This window comes from Stegostoma tigrinum, chromosome 35 (assembly GCF_030684315.1).
Source record: "Stegostoma tigrinum isolate sSteTig4 chromosome 35, sSteTig4.hap1, whole genome shotgun sequence".
NCBI classification, from domain to species: Eukaryota; Metazoa; Chordata; class Chondrichthyes; order Orectolobiformes; family Stegostomatidae; genus Stegostoma; species Stegostoma tigrinum.
Window position 1 is genome coordinate 14,504,415 of NC_081388.1, and position 18,131 is coordinate 14,522,545.

The window sequence follows — 18,131 nt, forward strand, 5'->3', positions numbered from 1 at the left end:
CCAAGCTTTTGGGGTGCTGCGCCTTCTCAGTTGAAGTGGAGGGGAGCGCACAGGCACAGAATTTATAGACAGAGAGATCATTGCAAATAATTCCAGGTAATTAAGAGTGCCAAAATATAGTACAAATAGTGTGAGTGGATTGTCAACAGGCTAAATAACAAGTCTTTGCAGGTGATCAAAAGTGTGAAACAGTATGAGAAAAGTGTCAACAGCTGAATGGCAAGTGAAGGGATGATCTATGATGTCTCCGTCTATGACTTCTGTGCCTGTGCACTTCACTCCACTCACTTGATGAAGGAGCAGTGCCCCAAAAGCTTGTGATTTCAATATAGTTGTACTATAATCTGTGACTCCTGACTTTGTTCCCAGTCCAACACTGGCACCTCCACATCCATGTCCAAAGATGTGCAGGTTAGAGTGGGTTGGCCTTGCTGAATTGCCTGTAGTGCCCCGGGGTATGCAGGTTAGGGTGAACTGGCTGTGCTAAATTGCTCCATCGTGTGCAGGCTAGGTGCATTAGCCTTGGTAAATGCAGGGTTACAGGGGAAGCGACACGGACAGGGTCAGGGGCTGGGTCTACACGGGATGCTCTTTACAGTGTTAGTGCAGACTCAGTGGGCTGAATGCCCTCTTTCCGCACTGCAGGGATTAAAACAAAGGCTCATTTTCCAGTTTCCAGCTCTGAGGAAAGGTCACAGGTTTGAAAAGTTTTGAGAAGATTTGTAGCTCGGGTTGTGGATGAGGTTGTAGACTTGCTCACTGAGCCTGTGTGTTTGACTGCAGATGTTTTGCCACTCTGCTAGGTAACATGGTCAGTGTGCCTCCAGTGAAACGTCAGTGTTCTGTCCCTCTTATTATTTATATTTTTCGGCGTGATCGGTAATGCTTCCGGTTCTGTTTCTTAGTGGCTTGTATATCAGGTCCAGTCCAATATGGACGGAGTTCTGGTTGGAATGCCAGGCCTCCAGGAATTCCCTGGCGTGTCTCTGTTTGGCTCGTGCTGTTATGGATGTGTTCTCCCAGTTGAATTCATGTCCTTCTATGTCCGTGTGTATTGAGAGCAGTGAGAATTGGTCGTGTTTCTTGGTGGTCAGTTGGTGTTCATGTATCCTTATTGTCAGTTTTCTCCCAGTTTGGCCTGTGTAATGTTTCCCACATTCCTTGTATGGTGTTTTGTACATTACATTAGCTTTATTGGTTGTGGGTAACCACCCTACAACAGCTACACCTACAACAGCTACTGACGAATGTAAGAGATCCCATACCCCCAACCAATAAAGCTAATGTAATGTACAAAACACCATACAAGGAATGTGAGAAACATTACACAGGCCAAACTGGGAGAAAACTGACAATAAGGATACATGAACACCAACTGACCACCAAGAAACACGACCAATTCTCACTGCTCTCAATACACACGGACATAGAAGGACATGAATTCAACTGGGAGAACACATCCATAACAGCACGAGCCAAACAGAGACACGCCAGGGAATTCCTGGAGGCCTGGCATTCCAACCAGAACTCCATCAACAAACACATTGAACTGGACCCGATATACAGCTCGCTGAGAAACAGAACAGGAAGCAGTACCGATCATGCCAGCAAACCGAACAATATAAATAACAAGCAGGACAGAACACCGATGCTTCAGCAGAGGTGCGCTGACGATGTTACTGAGCAGGGAGACAATCAAACCCACCGGCTCAGTGAGCAAGTCTACACCCTCAGTCACAGGATCGGATATGTTAACTTTGGTTTCTCTCCACAGACTTGCTGAGTTTTTCCAGCAATGTCTGTTTTTGTACCTTATTTTCTACTCAGGTTCTTCCCAGCCTCTAGGACTCAATGTTGAATTCCACGAATTCACAGCCTGACTGCATGATGTCTGCTCTCCATTTTGTTTGTACATTCTTTCAGCCTTGTCTAGTTTACTTTGCTGCCTATTGAAGGGGCCCATTCTCTCCCTTTCACACACTAATTTATATTCATTTTACATCTCCTTCTCTCTTTCATCATCATTAGCATCCTGTTTGTCTTTGGGCCTCCGCACCCTCTGTTCCCTTTGCCCCCTCCTCCTCCTCAGTTGAAGGTGTTTAGAAAAAAAAACTTTTTCCAATCCATCTCAGTGCTGAAGAAGAGTCACTGCACTCAAAACATTAACTCTGTTTCTCTGTCCACTGATGCTGCCAAACTCGCTGAGTTTCTCCTGTAATTTCTGTCCTTGTTTCAGGTTTCCAACATCTGCAGTATTTTGTTCCACTTTTCTCCAGTCTCATCTGATATTTCCCTTGAAGCTTTAGCATTTTATTGAAATGCCAGTGTTGGCAAAATGCAACTCAGAATCTAAGCCCTGATTCACATCCCCTGCCTCATTTCAGATTTGATAAATGATGTTAATACTATTTCATTGAATCCCTATCATGCGGAAGCAGGCTGTTCGGCCCATTGAGTCAGTACTGACCCTCTGAAGAGCATTCCACCCATACACATACACCTAGCCTACCCTAACCCTCATGCTAACTACAGCTAATCTAGCTGGCTTGCAGACCTGGACAGTATGGGGAATTGAGCACGGCCAATCCACCAAACCTGCACATCTTTGGATGGTGGGTTGAAACCCAAGCACCCAGAGGAAGCTCACACAAACACGGGGAGAATGTACAAACTCCACACAGATAGTCATAGAGTCATAGAGTAATACAGCATGGGAACTGGTCCATGCTGAACATGGTGCTCACTCAGCTACTTGCAATGGCCCACATTTGGTCCATACCTCTCTAAACACTTCCCATCCATGTACTTCTCCAAATGTTTTCTTAAATGTTGCTATTGTACCTGCCTTAACCACTTTCTCTGGCAGCCCATTCCACATACGCACCACTCTCTGTGTGAAGTAGTTGCCCCTCAGGTCCTTCTTAAATCTTTCCCCTCTCACCATAAACCTATGCCCTATAAGTTTCCAATTCCCCATCCCTGGGAAAAAGACCATATGCATTCATCCTATCTATGCCCCTTATGATTTTATACACCTCAATACGGTGGCCCCACATTCTCCTACATTTCAAGGAATAAAGTCCTATCCTGGCCAACGTCTCCCTATAACTCAGGCCGACTAATCCTGGCAACACCCTCATAAATCTTTGCACGCTGTCCAGTTTCACTCTGTCTTTTCTAATACAGGATGATCAAAACTGTACACAACACTCCAAATGCGGACTCACCAATGATTTACACAACTGTAACATAATGTCCCAACTCCTACACTCAAAGTCTTGGCCAATGAAGACTGGAATCTAAATGCCTTCCAAGGGTCAGTTTCTGGCACTGTGGGGCAGTGGTGCTAACCATTGTGCCATTATGCCACCTATATAATTGTTGGAAATTGTAGATAGATATTGGCAATGCCATTGCACCAGTACCCCAAACAGTCAATGCTCTCGGAACATTGGTTCGAATCCCACAAGGGGAGACGTTGGAACTTGAATTAAGTGAACTAATTAAAGGAAAGGGAAAAAAACAGGCATTGAAAGCATTCTCAGTAAAGATGACTGCAAAACTGTCAGTTATTGTAGAAACTCCATCTGGTTTACCAGTGTCCTTTTTAGAAAGTAGCATGTAATTACCTGGTACACAAGCTGTAGTTAGTAAATAGAGTTGTAACTACCGACATGTGCTTTGGAACAAAACTGAACAAAATGCACATCTCAAAATCACCAAGAAATGGTCGTGGAAGCAAGTGAACTGGCACAGAGGCAACGATTCAAGTATTTAGGATGAATAATTAAAGAGAACAGACGATTCAACAAGAAATAAGAGTGAGGATACGGCGCAGTGGCTCTGTAGTTAACGCTGCTGCCTCACAATGCCAGGGACCTGCATTCAATTTCATCTTCGGGTCACTGTCATTGTGGAGTGTGCACATTCCCCTCGTGTCTCCATGGGATTCCTCCTGGTGTTTCCTCCCACAGTCCAAAGATGTGCAGGTTAGGAGCATTGGCCATGGGAAATTGCCCAAAGTGTCCAATGATGTGCAGGTAAGGAGCATTGGCCATGGGAAATTGCCCACAGTGTCCAATGATGTGCAGGTAAGGAGCATTGGCCATGGGAAATTGCCCACAGTGTCCAATGATGTGCAGGTTAGGAGCATTGGCCATGGGAAATTGCCCACAGTGTCCAATGATGTGCAGGTTAGGTAGATTAGCCATGGGAAATGCAGGGATAGGGTAGGGGGTTTGGGTCTGGGTGGTCTCTTCTGGGGGTCATTGTGGACTTGATGGGCTGAATGGCCTGCTTCCATGTTGTAGGGATTCTATAGACATCAGTGGGAAAGGCTGTATTTGAGATGAGACAATTACCAACCAGAAAGTGAGTAGACATTAAAAAAAAGACTTGCAAAGAGCCAGATTTATGGTATTATTTTATAAGGATGTGAGACTAGAACCTTATAGGTTTAGATTCCTTGTTTGCTAAATAGCATTGAAATGTAGCTTTGTAGAAGAATGGGAGGGATCCAACAGATAAGTTAAAGAAAAACACAAATGATGAAATGCTGAGGAGACTGACAGAACAAATAAATTGACTGAACACAGTCAGAAAAACATCAAGAAACTGGGTAGACCACACCTTTAAGAAGAAACAAACAAAAACAGAAATTGCTGGAGAAACTATCCAGAGCTGGGAGCACCTGTGGAGAGAGAAACACGGTTAATGCTTGGAGACCTGTGAGCCACAGAAGGGGCACGCGACTCAAAATGTTGACTCTGTTTCTCTCTCCACAGATGCTGCCAGACCCTGCCGAGTTTCTCCAGCAATTTGTGTTTTTGATTCAGACTTCCAGCCGGCACAGTTCTTGGTTTAATTTTACACCTCAAGTGGAAATGAACCGGTAGGAGAGATTGTGGAAGGAAAAGGAAGGAGAAAGAACGCCTTAATGCTGGACGGCTTGATAATGGAAAGAAACTATTGGCAAATGGAAAGCCTGCCCCAGGATAAAAAGACATGGAAAAACTATAGAATGAGCCAAGAAAATGTCTCTGGGTGAAGCACACAGGGTAATGATGATGACCCAACTGGCTTACGAGTGACTCCAGACCCTTGACTGCCTTCCGAAATGTTTTATAAAGGCATTCAATTAAGGGGGCAATTAGGGACGGGAGACAATTGCAGTGACACCCACATCCAATGAAAAAAAATTATACCTTCAGGTAGGGTCAGAGATATTAAGGATTGACCAAAAGGCAAGATAGTGGCCAGTTTAATCTTTGCTCAATCTACAGTGAATCAGACAATGGCTGGAGGAATTATCTTGGTGCCCGGCAGCTGAAACAGGCCTATTTTTATGTCGTTAATACATGAATTTAGGTTAGAAAACAACAGGCAGTTCGGATTAGCACTTCTGTATGTGCCCAGATGAAATAAAGACAGTTGTGAGCAATTCCCAAAATTTTTAGGAACTTTGCAAGGCCTCAGTGAAACTGTTATGTTGATAGAGCTTTTCTATTGAGTAAAGGCAGTATGAATTGCTATAGAACGCCTTAGTGTCTGCAGTGATTGGAACTAGGTGGATCTCATTGAGAATGAGGTCCTTGATTGGGGACTGTTAACCTGGGCCAGTCAGGGGGCCCTGACTGACAGATATAAACAGGAGAATCAGAGAGTCTCCTCAATCCAGGGACTAGCTCTGAGCTGGTTAACAGCCCATGGACAGTGCATATGTAAATAAAGATTGACCTGGTGATGGATACCAGTTTCTGTGCAGTTATTTCAGTGTTCTTTCAATAAAGTCCTCTGCATTTCCCAAGTTTTAGTCAATGATTCTGTTCACTGAACCTATTCCTGACTTCCACCTCTACTCTCCCCCTTTCCCCATCCTCCCCTCACAGGAGGATGGGTCTGGGTGGGATGCTCTGAGAGTCGGTGTGGACATGTTGGGCCGAAGGGTCTGTTTCCACACTGCAGGGATTCCAAGATAATTTCACATTCAAATTGACAAAATTGGATTGAGCTAGGTCAGGTCATATTTTTGGAATCAAGCACATGATAGGGTCATAGGAACAGGAGTAGGCCATTCAGCCCTTCAAGCCTGTTCTGCCATTCAACAAGACCACGATCTATGGCCTAACCCCATTCATCTGCTTGTGGTCCGTACCCTTCAGTATCTTTTCTGAACAAAAAAAAATCGAGCTCAGATTTAAAATTAACAACTGATCCTGCATTGACCACCATTTGCAGAAGAAGTTCCAAGTTCTACCACCCTAATAATGTGCTATTTAGGGGGTTGGTTAGCTCAGTTGGCTGGGCAGCTGGTTTGTGATGCTAAGGCTATGGGTTCAATTGCTGCAGTAGCTGAGGTTAGAATAAGGATTGTCCTTCTCAAATTTCCCACCTCACTTGAGGTGCGGACGCCCTCAGCTTAAACTCTCCCCTAGTTATCTCTTCTTCTCATCCAAGCATGGGTCTTTGCCTTTCTTTAATTGCCATTTGCATCTGACTTGAGCTGTGCACATTAAGTGCTTGTAGTTTTTTTTCCCTGAAAAGCTGGAGGCCATTCAGCCCCTCGAGACTATTGTAGCATACAATCCAATCATAGGTGATCTACACCTTGACTGTGTCTACCCAACACAGGCCCACCTCTTTCAGCAGCCTTTACCTCTGCTTTAGAGAGATTAATTGACCCAGCATCTGGGGAGAAAGAATTTCCCCCACTCCTTATGGGGAATAAAGTTTCACAGTTTTACTCTTGCATGGTCTACCATTTTAAGATTGTGTCCCATTGATTTGGATTTCTTCTCCAGAGGGAATGATCCTGACATTTTTGCATTTTAAAGACCTTGCACCAACTAAACACAAAGGAGGGAAGAGCTTTGTACAACACAACCTCTGTAATTTAATTCTTTAATTCCCCAGTTGTCCCACTGTGCTGATGCTACATCTAGAACCTGCAATCTAATTTGCTCCACTCCTCGTATTTCTTTTTACCCTCTCAGAGCCCTTCAGCTCTTTCCATTTCAAATCTTTATCCAATTGCCTTTTTTGAAAATTACAGCTGAAAGTATTTTCTCACGCAGCATGTGGCTAGGGCCTGGAATGCACTGCCTGGTTCAGTAGTCTGCCTCACAGCACCAGGGACCCGGGTTCGATCCCACCGTCAAGTGACTGAGTGGAGTTTGCACGTTCTCCCTGTGTCTGCGTGGGGTTTTCTCCCACAGTCCAAAGATGTGCAGGTTAATGTGGATTGGCTCTACTGAAGTTGGATGAAGTGCAGCTGCTCTATGGTATTGTACCTGCTTTGCCTGGGACTATGGGACTGCTGGAACACAGCGCATGTTTGTTTGCTTTTTGCATTTGATGGACATGAAAGCCCTTTTGCAGCCCAGGTCGAAATTCTTTATCCTTTACCTGGATGTGGTCATCATCACAGGCAAGGCTGGCATTTGTTACCCATCCATAATTGCCTTTGAATTCTGTGACCTTCCAGACCACTTCAGAGAGTAGTTAAGAGTCAACAGGGGTCTGGAGTCACGAGTAGACCAGACCAGGAAAGGAAGGCAGATTTCCTTCCTGAAAGGACATGAGTGAGCCACTCTGATGAAGGGTCTAGGCCCGAAACGTCAGCTTTTGTGCTCCTGAGATGCTGCTGGGCCTGCTGTGTTCATCCAGCCTCACACTTTGTTATCTTGGATTCTCCAGCATCTGCAGTTCCCATTATCACTGAGTGAACCAGCTGCGGTTTTAACAACAATTGATGATAATTACATGGTCTGTGTTACTTGCCCAGTCTCTCATTCCATATTTATGTATGGGATTCAAATTCAACCAGCCTAATTTTCCAATCCCAAATCCTGTGGCTTTGACCTGTGCTGTCCTGAATCAGACAGCAATATTTCTGTGCCTTGCCTACTCTCTCCACAGGGGTGACCCGTTGCCAGACAGTACTACATCTGGGAGGAGGTAGTCACAGAGACATTAGGGAGGGACAATCCAGTCTCATCACAGAATCACAGATGTGCAATGGAACAGGAGGAGGCCATTCAGCCCGCGATATCTACACCAGACATTCAAATGAGCATGATGGTTGCTCTCCCACTCCCTCCACTACCCATTTCCTTCACCCATTCTTTCATTCCCCTGGACAAAGTATCCATTGACTGATTTGAAAGGGGAAGTGTTGGGTATTCTAAAAGGCATCAGGGTGGGCAAGTCTCCAGGTCTGGATGGGATCTATCCCGGGTTACCGAGGGAAGCGACAGAGGAAATAGTTGGTGCCTTAACAGATATATGTGCAGCATCCTTGAGAACCGGTGAGGTCCCAGAGGACTGAAGATTTGATAATGATGTAGCAATGATAATCCAGGTGAGCCTGACGTCAGTGGTGGGGAAGCTACTGGAGAAGATATTGACGGATAGGATCGATCTACATTTGGAAGAAAATGGGCTTATTAGTGACAGGCAGCATGGTTTTGTGCAGGGAAGGTCGTGTCTTACCAACTTGATAGAATTCTTTGAGGAAATGACAAAGTTGACAGATGAGGGAAGGGCTGTGGATGTCATATCCATGGACTTCACTAAGGCGTTTGATAAGGCTTCCCGTGGTAGGATGATGGAGAAAGTGAAGTCTCATGGGGTCCAGGGTGTGCTAGCTAGATGGATAGAGAATTGACTGGGCAACAGGAGACAGAGTTGTAGTGGAAGGGAGTTTCTCAAAATAGAGAACTGTGACCAATTTTGTTGCATAGGGATCTGTGCTGGGACCACTGTTGTTTGTGATATACATATATAATCTGGAGGAAGGTATAGATGGTCTGATTAGCAAGTTTGCAGATGACACTAGGATTGGTGGAGTAGCAGATAGTGAAGGGGACTGTTGGACAATGCAGCAGAATACAGATAGACGGGTGGAGAAATGGCAGATAGAGTTCAATCCAGGCCAATGCACTGTGATGCATTTTGGAAGATCCAATTCAAGAGCGAACTATACGTTAAATGGAAAAGCCCTGGGGAAAATTGATGCAAAGAGAGATCTGGCGGTTCAGGTCCATTGTTCCCTGAAGGTGGCAACGCAGGTCAATAGATTGGTCAAGAAGGCATACGGCATGCTTTCATTCATCGGACGGAGTATTGAGTACAAGAGTTGGCAGGTCATGTTACAGTTGTGTAGGACTTTGGTTTGACCACAGTTGGAATACTGTATACATTTCTGGTTGCCACATTACCAAAAGGATGTGGATGCTATGGAGAAGATGCAGAGGAGGTTAACCAGGATGTTGCCTGGTATAGAGGGCGCTAGCTATGAAGAAAGGTTGAGTAGATTAGGATTATTTACATTAGAAAGATGGAGGGTGAGGGAGGACCTAACTGAGGTCTACAAAATCATGAGTGGTATAGACAGGGTGGATAGAAAGAAGCATTTTCCCAGAGTGGGGACTCAATTATTAGGGGTCATGATTTTGAGGTGATAGGGGAAAAGTTTAAGGGAGATATGCGTGGAAAGTTCTTTACGCAGAAGATGCTGGGTCCCTGGAATGCATCGCTAGCGGAGGTAGTAGAGGCGAGCATGATAGCGTCATTTAAGATGTATCTAGGCAGATACATGAATGGGCAGGGAGCAGAGGGATATTGACTCTTGGAAAATAGGTGACAGGTTTAGATAAAGGATCTGGATCGATGCAGGCTTGGAAGGCCAAAGGTCCTGTTCCTGCACTGGAATTTTCTTTGTTCTTTGTTCAGAAGAACACAAGATCTAGGAATAGCAATAGGCCATTCTGTGACTCGATCCTACTCCTCCCTTCAATACAATCATGGCTGATCTCATCTTCGCCTCTACTCCGCTTTCCTTAGTCCACTCCACAACCCCTTAATAATTAAAAACCTCTTACTTCATAGAACTCCTACACCATGGAAGCAGGCCTTTTGGCCCATCAAGTCCACACTGGCTTCCAGCAAGCATCCCACTCAGATTCACCCCCTGCTACTCTATCCCTGTAACTCAGCATTCTCCTTAGCCAATGTACCCGAACCTGCACATCGTTGGACTGTGGGAGGAAACTGGGGCACCTGCAGGAAATGCATGCAGATATGGGGAGAATGTGTAAATCCCAATATGAAGCTGGAATTGAACCTGGGTCTCTGGCGCTGTGAAGTAGCAGTACTAACCACCGAGCCAATGTTCTGCCCACTTAAATCTCGTCTGTGACCTGCTGTCCACTACACTCTGAGGGTGGGAATTCCACAGATTCACGACCCTCTGAGAGAAGTAATTTCTCCTCATCTCTGTTTTAAATCCTTTATCCATTATCCAAAAACTGTGACCTTTTGTTTTAGATTGCCCTACATGAGAAAACATCCTCTCTACGTCTAATTTGTTAATCTCCTTTAGCATCTTATATATCCCCAGCGCTTCACTAATGTGCTCCACTCTGAGAGACTGGAGACACTCTCGCTGTTTACAGAGACACGTGGTTATAATGTGAGGGACACCTTAGCACCTTCCAAACCTACGTCCACTATCATCAAGAAGGTAAGGGTAGCAGCTTCTTGGGAACAACATCTCCCCGCAAGCACCCCTCCCCGCCACACACCCTCCTGACTTGGAAATATATCACCATTCCTTCACTGTCGCTGGATCAAAATCCTGGAATTCCCTCCCTAAGGGCATTGTGGGTCCGAAAGCTTGTGATTTCAGACAAACCTGTTGGTTTATAACCTAGCGTTGTGTGACTTCTGGCTTACCCTTCATAAAACAAGCCTTTCATCTCTAGAATTGATGTGGCGAACTTTATCTGACCTGCTCTCAATGCAAGTACAAACCAAGTGAGTCGGTGGGGTGGAGACTGGCATTCGTACGAAGCGCTGTGTGACGCCATTTCTCGTCTTACCTGTGATCTTATCGCGGACGAGCTTGCAGGATTCGATTTCCCCGATGCTGCCGAAGAGGCTCTTGAACTCTTCCTGCGTCATGTTCTGTGGTAGATAGTTGACGATGAGATTGGTCTTGCTGTCGTCGGAGGGCCCGGCCATCATTGGTATGGAGCAGTTTGTGCTGTTGAGGGATGGGCCATTGGATGTGCTGTTGCTTGTAGGACCATTTGCCACCTGAGTTTCCATAGTGCTGATTATCTGCTGAAGTAGAAGGAGAAAGGCCGTGAGCTTGAGAAGCGCCCCTGCCAAATTCCCAGTGAGAAACAGCAATACAATGCGGGACATTTAGAAACTGACAGCAAGATTAGAGCACGATTCGGGAAAACCGAGCAGCCAGGCATGAGGGCGTTTCTCAGCCTTTGACACATGTCACATGCAACACTGCGAGACAGAGAATCATGAGGTTTAAGAGGAGCGGGGGTGAGATCCTGTGCTCAAGGGAAAAATATTGGAGAGCGTGTCAGTCAAAATTGTCAGCAATGGATGTCTTAGAAACTGTGCCACTGACATCATAGAACAGAGAACATTACAGCACAGTATAGGCCCTTCGGCCCTCGATGTTGTGCCGACCTGTCACACCGATCTCAAGCCCATCTAACCTACACTATTCCATGTACGTCCATATGCTTATCCAATGACGACTTAAATGTACCTAAAGTTGGCGAATCTACTACCGTTGCAGGCAAAACATTCCATTCCCTTACTACTCTCTGAGTAAAGAAACTACCTCTGACATCTGTCCTACATCCTTCACCCCTCAATTTAAAGCTATGCCCCCTCGTGCTCGCCGTCACCATCCTAGGAAAAAGGCTCTCCCTATCCACCCTATCTAACCCTCTGATTATTTCATATGTTTCAATTAAGTCACCTCTCAACCTACTTCTCTCTAATGAAAACAGCCTCAAGTCCCTCAGCCTTTCCTCGTAAGACCTTCCCTCCATACCAGGCAACATCCTAGTAAATCTCCTTTGCACCCTTTCCGAAGCTTCCACATCCGTCTTATAATGCGGTGACCAGAACTGTACACAATACCCCAAGTGCGGCCACACCTGAGTTTTGTACAGCTGCAGCATAACCTCTTGGTTCCAGAACTCGATCCCTCTATTAATAAAAGCTAAAACACTGTATGCCTTCTTAATCAATTGAGCTATGTTTCATTAAGGGGGGAGCCCAAACATGCAGAGATGGAATGGGTCACTGTGCCAAAGGATTACCCAATAATCAGGTCTGAATGGCATTTTCATCTGTCAGCATGGGCGCTGGTTACAGGTTATCTGATCTCAGTTGGGAGTGACAGTCATTCTACTTTATAAAGCCTTGCTTACAACTGGGGTGCGCACCGTCAGGTACAAAGGTGTTGAGCTCTCATTTAACATGGAGTAGTAGCAGGGATTTCTTCTCTAAGCGTCATTGCTCTATGGGAGCCACTTTCCCTGGAGAGCAATGAATCTTTTGCAGGCTGTTAGACCAATTTTGGATTGACAAAGGAGCTGATGTTCTTGGAGGGCAGGCAGGAAAGAGGAGTTGAGACCACCATCAGCTCAAATGTACCAACATGTAGAGGCAAGCGTAGGCCATTCAGCCCATGGCATCCGCTCTGCTATTCATTGAGATCAGAGTCGATTTGATAATTCTCAATTCCACTTTCCTGCCTTATTCCCATAATCCTTGATTCCCCTCCTGATTAAAAATCTGTCCACCCCAGCCTTGAATATACTTAATGACCCAGCCTCTACAGCCTCTCTGTGGTAGAGAATTCCACTGATTCACGGCCCTCTGAGGGAAGAAATTCCTCCTCATCTGTGTCTTAAATGTGCAAGCCCTTACTTTGAGATTTTGACCTCTGTTTCCAGACTCTCCCATAAGGGGAAACAACCTCTCCAAATCAACCCTGTCGGACCTCAAGAATCTTTTATGTTTCAATAAGGTTGTCTCTCTAAACTCTCATGAATGCATGCCCATCCTACTCAACCTTCCTCATAAGACAGTGCTTCCATATTAGGGGTCAGCCTAATGAGACTTCTCTGGGCTGCCTCAGCAATTCTTACCTTTGGTAAGGGGCCCAAATGAGGGCTTGAATAGCTTCCTCTTATCGCTTAATGATCTTGTTTCACAAAGCCATCTGTCACTTATGCGCCTTAGCTGAGGCGAAAGTGCCCTGTTTTACACGGAGTGACACCTCGCCTCAGTCAAATCCCAAGAACATCTGTGCAATGAGACTGGCTCACTGAGCGCCATATATGTGGTCCCTGTGGCTTTGTAAGTTGAGTTCGTACATTGCTCATCCACAGCGAAGAGTGAGAGGAGATGTTTTGTGAAGTCTGTTTATAAACTCCATCATAGAAAATCTAGGGTTATCTTCAAATGTTTGGGAATTACAATGGAATCCGTAACTGGGGATGGTTGTGGGGAAGCTCACCTAGATTGGTTGTAGTCATATTGCAGTAATGGAATTAGGCTGTTATGGAGCAGTAGTAGATTTCCTTCCTTTAGATCAGAGGTTCCAGGTTCAAATCCCATGGCGTGTCTGATCAGTCTGCTTAGAAATACTGACAGAAACATGTTTTGGTAGGGATGTCGTACTTCTAAGAGGGAAGTGATTGTGCTGAAGAGGGTGAAGAGGAGATTCAACAAGATGTTGCCTAGCCTGGAGAGTTTCAGTTGGGAAGAGAGATGGGATGGGCAAGGGCTGTTTTCTTCGAAGCAGCAGGGGCATGATTTGTGAAGAAGGGTCCAAACCCAAAACGTCATCTCTGATGCCACACTGTGTTATCTCTGACCACAGCATCGGCAGTTCTTACTGTCTCTAAGGTTCATGATTGTGATGTATAAAATTGTGAGGGGCATGGACAGACTAAACAGGACGGAACTTTGCCCATTTGTGAAGGAATCAGTGGCCTGGGGCAGAGATTTAAAGTATGGGGCAAAATGTTTAGACGAAATGTGAAGGAAAAAAAATTCACTCAGAAGGTGGTGGGAATCTGGAACTTACTGCCTGTAAGGGTGGGAGAGGAAAAAACTCTCTTTGCGCTTAAGAATTATTTCGATGTGCACTTGCTATGCCAAGTTTACGAGGCTATGGACCAAGTGCAAGAAAATGGGATTAGAATAGTTAGGGGTTGTTTTCGGCCAGCACAGACTCGATGGGCCAATGGGCCTTTCTCTGTGCTGTAGTCCTCTATGACTGTAGTGATGGAAGGGACCTGTTGGGTCATAAGCTCAGGTGAATTATTATTGGGACATTGCTGTTGACTGGGGCTAATTTTTTGTAATGTTGGTTTCAGAGCAGCATGTTCTAGGGAATACAAACTATTGAGGCCAATTAAGATATTTGGTGAAAGACTAATGGTGGCAAAAGACTTGTTTTGTTTCACAGCACAAAGTGTGATCTACAGTGTCCTGATTGAAAGAGAGGTATTAGCTGATTCCATAATAACATTCAAAATGTATTGGATAAATATATGATGAGAGCGGCTACAGGGCTGTAGAGAAACGGAATGAATCAAATAGCTCTTACATTGAGCCAGCAGAGCTGTGATGGACTAAATGGCCTCCATCTATTCTTATGATACCTCCGATTCTGACAGTGTCTCTGATGTTGATTATTCCTTCCAAGGGGAGAAGATTGACTTCTATCTGGTGATGGATGGTGGTAAAGTTGGCCCACTCTTCATCTACTGTCTGATGTAGTGGGGTGATTCTGGGATTTCAGGACGACTGATCTTGTCATTCATTCACCAGACAGTGAGCTTATCCAGTGAGCGACTGAACCATATTCATACCAGGAAGGTCCCAGAGTCTATCCCTGGTCAGTGCTTTACCTGATCTCACCACGATGTACAGCTACCCCAACACCCCTGGAATAAGGATTCGAAAATCAGTCAGGATTCTTGCTCTGGCCTGTGTTTGTGTGCATGCGTGTGTGTGTGCATGTGTGTCCGTGTGCATGCGTGTGCGTGTCTGATACCTTGGGGGAATGGCTTGCTGACGCTGGACATTAACACTGGCCACTTGGTCAAAAATGTTGAAGGGGCCTGTGTGGAACTGCACCTCTGACTGTGCAGAGACCAGAAAATATCTCGATACAGAGAAGCAACTTGCAATGTGCTGCAGGCCCTTCCCACATCTCACTTTCGGCATGAAATAAGATGTGAGCTGACCAAGAGACGGACAGTCGTTTGAAAGTGAAACTGAACCCTGTTCATGATCGACCTCTGAAAAGGTTCAATGAGCAGGGCCAATGCTCGGTGTTCAGGCTGATATAGTAGTGATGGGCTGGACACAGAAGGACTGGGGAGAGGCAATAAACAAGCACAATGTAATTGAAGACCTGTGCCTTCAGCATAATGTGGGGACCAGATGACTTACAGTCAAACTAACAACAGCATGACATCAAATGGGTTTTGAGCACCTTTGCTTGCAGTCTGCCCTACACAGGGAAGTTGGTTGGGTAGATGACAGGGACACCATGTGTGGAGACTGCTAGTGGACAGGGTAGGTAACAATGGTGTTAAGCTTGTTTGCCTCCGACTCCATGGGCACAGCTGTGTGGTTGACTCCTAACCACACTTTGGCCTAGCCAGCAATGCCAACATGCCGTGAAAATTTGGGAAAGACATTCGGGATAACAACTAGCAATTAAGAGACTGGGCAAAGTGGTGGTTGGGGAGGGGGGAAAGCTGGGAAAGGGACATTAAATGACAAACAAATTTGGCGTGTAGTGCAGTTTACTGGTTTAGCATCAACACAGTGCAGTGACTATATTCATACTCTGAAGGCAGGTCACAAAATGATTTGCTTTCGTTTTAAAAGACGGATGAGCATTATCTGTGCACACACTGACCATAAACAACACCAACGCAGGATCCTTCAGAAACAGTAGACGTAACTCCACCACGTGACAAGCAGGTCTGTTTTAACAAAACGTAAATGCTCAATTTTGGACTTTGAACCTCCCCAGTTTTTTGCTACAAATTATTTCTCAACGCAGTCAGTTATTCATCTTTCAGTTGTGAGTGTATTTGTGAGGCATGGACCACTGCCAGAAGCGAAGCAGCTGAAGACTTCAATCTAAATATCACTCCCACATAAAATCAGTTATAGCCTACGTAGTAAAGCAAAGACTGAATATCGGAGCGTGTTTCCAAGGCAGTAATCTAATCATGGGGTTCAGATGATGGTTAAGAAACATTTCAACTTTGCAAACAACCTTGGCTTGTTCTCCTTGCCTTTCTAGGAAGCCAGCATGTTTACCCAGGAAGCATGTACACAACTGGGACAGCCAGAGGTCATTTTCATCATGACAAGCGTGTGTTTACATGTCTCTTGATTCTGAGTCTGAATGTCCCGTGTGCTCTAATGACTTGAGCCCAACACACTGGGCTGGGCACTCTCTGCTGTTAAATTAAGCTGGTCTCATTACCGATCCCAGGACAGTGCTTGAGTGCTCAAGTTTATAGGTAGAGTGAGTGCATCCAGTTATTGGCTTCTGACTCTCAAAGAGAAAATTCAATGACAAATGAAATGTGGCTGCTTCTAATAATGACTACATGCGTATTGTAAGTTCTTTATCATTCTAAGGTGGTTTTAAGTCATGTAAATAAGCTGTTTAAATTTAGACCTATCTCTGCAGTGCTCAGAGATAACTAAGTTACGCAGCATCACAACCTGAAGATAACACAATCCAGTACAGCACTGAGCAAATGCTGAATGATTGGAGATGCTATTGATTTGCACATTGAATTGAGGCCATCTCTCAGATGGATGTTACAAATCCCATGATGTTATCCCAGATTACAAGGAGGGGAGTCTGCCCTGGTGTTGCTGAATAATATTTAGCTTTAAACCAATATTGCATGAAAAAAACTGTGCATTATCGAATTTGTGGGAGCTTGATTTGGTACTAATTGATCGCTGTGTTCCTTTTGTTGCAACACAATATACTTCCGTGGGACATGATTGTTGGTAGCAAGGTTGACATCACTTTGCTGTCCCTACTTGCCCATAAGAAGGTAATGAGCCCAGAAGAAATAGTCTGACTCCAAGCCAAAACCCAAACAGATTCTAAACAAAGCCTCACACCTAACAGGCATTGTTTGACCTAAAATGTTACCTCTCCTTTACACTTATAAAATGTTTAGTTCTCTCAGGGCAGTGACTTGAAAGAAATTCAGGGATTTACATATACATATTAATCAGTTAAGACCTTCAAACTGATTATAGATTTAACAACATCTTAGTTTTGTTTAATACAATCTCATCAGTTGCGTGACCCTTTGATGTTTTACTTAAAAGTTTTGTGTCTGATGCTACCTCTCTCATAACACCTGGAGAAGGAGCAAGGCTCTGAAAGCTTGTGTTTTCAAATAAACCTATCGGACTATAACCTAGTGTAGTATAATTTCTGACCTTGTCCACCCCAGTCCAACACTGGCACTGTTACACCTTAAGAAATAGGAACAGGAGTAGGATGTTCGGCCCCTCAAGCCTGCTCTGCAGTTCCAAAGAAACTGACATTCCAAACGTCGATTTTCCTCTGTTTTCCTTTGATTCCCCTCCTGATCAAGAATCTAACTATCTCAGTCTAAAACATGCTCACGACGGTGACGGTGAACTGCCTACTGAACTGCTGTACACCATGTGGGATTGGTGCACCCACAATATGTTAAAGGAGGGAATTCCAGAATTTTGACCCAGCCACACTGACGGAGCAGCGAGATATTTCCAAGGCAGGAAGGTGGAGTGCCGTGGGGGAACAATGTTTGTAGGTGGCTGTGTTCCATTATGCCCAATGCCCTTGCCCATTTGGGCGATAAAGCTGCCTTCAGAAGTGCTTTGGGACATCGTGAGGTGCTATATAAAAGCAATTTACTAAAAAAAAAGTAGGCACATCACTTGTGGTTTCGCCATTCCCTTTGGCAAATTAAAATATAAATTTCCAACGATTGTGTCAGCGAAGTCTAAGTAATTGTGATGAAGCTTTCTAAATGTGGAGGGAATTAGTTTATCTAGCTTTTTCCCAAGGTCGCTTGACCTGAGCTGTTAACTGATTTCTCTTACGGATGCTGCCAGATCTGTTGAGCTTTTTCCAGCAACTTCTGTTTTTGTTTCTGATTGGCAGCATCTGCAGTGATTTCATTTTTTATTTAGTTGGACCATGATGTTGAGCAGGATTTTGACTCAGTCGCAGTGGGGTGAGTGTTGGAATG

General features: G+C 44.9%; 1 protein-coding gene across 4 annotated transcripts in view; it reads right to left on the reverse strand.

The window, feature by feature from the left end:
- Positions 1–18,131, reverse strand: part of elavl3 (ELAV like neuron-specific RNA binding protein 3) — a 252,150-nt gene that overhangs the window by 74,609 nt on the left and 159,410 nt on the right. For 3 of the 4 annotated variants that reach the window (XM_048522068.2, XM_048522067.2, XM_048522065.2), the window contains exon 2: positions 10,881–11,124. In XM_048522068.2, coding sequence (XP_048378025.1) covers positions 10,881–11,109 — 229 coding nt within the window. In that variant the 5' untranslated portion in view covers positions 11,110–11,124. The remainder of the gene's footprint in view (positions 1–10,880; positions 11,125–18,131) is intronic. The other variant, XM_048522066.2, reaches the window with a different exon arrangement.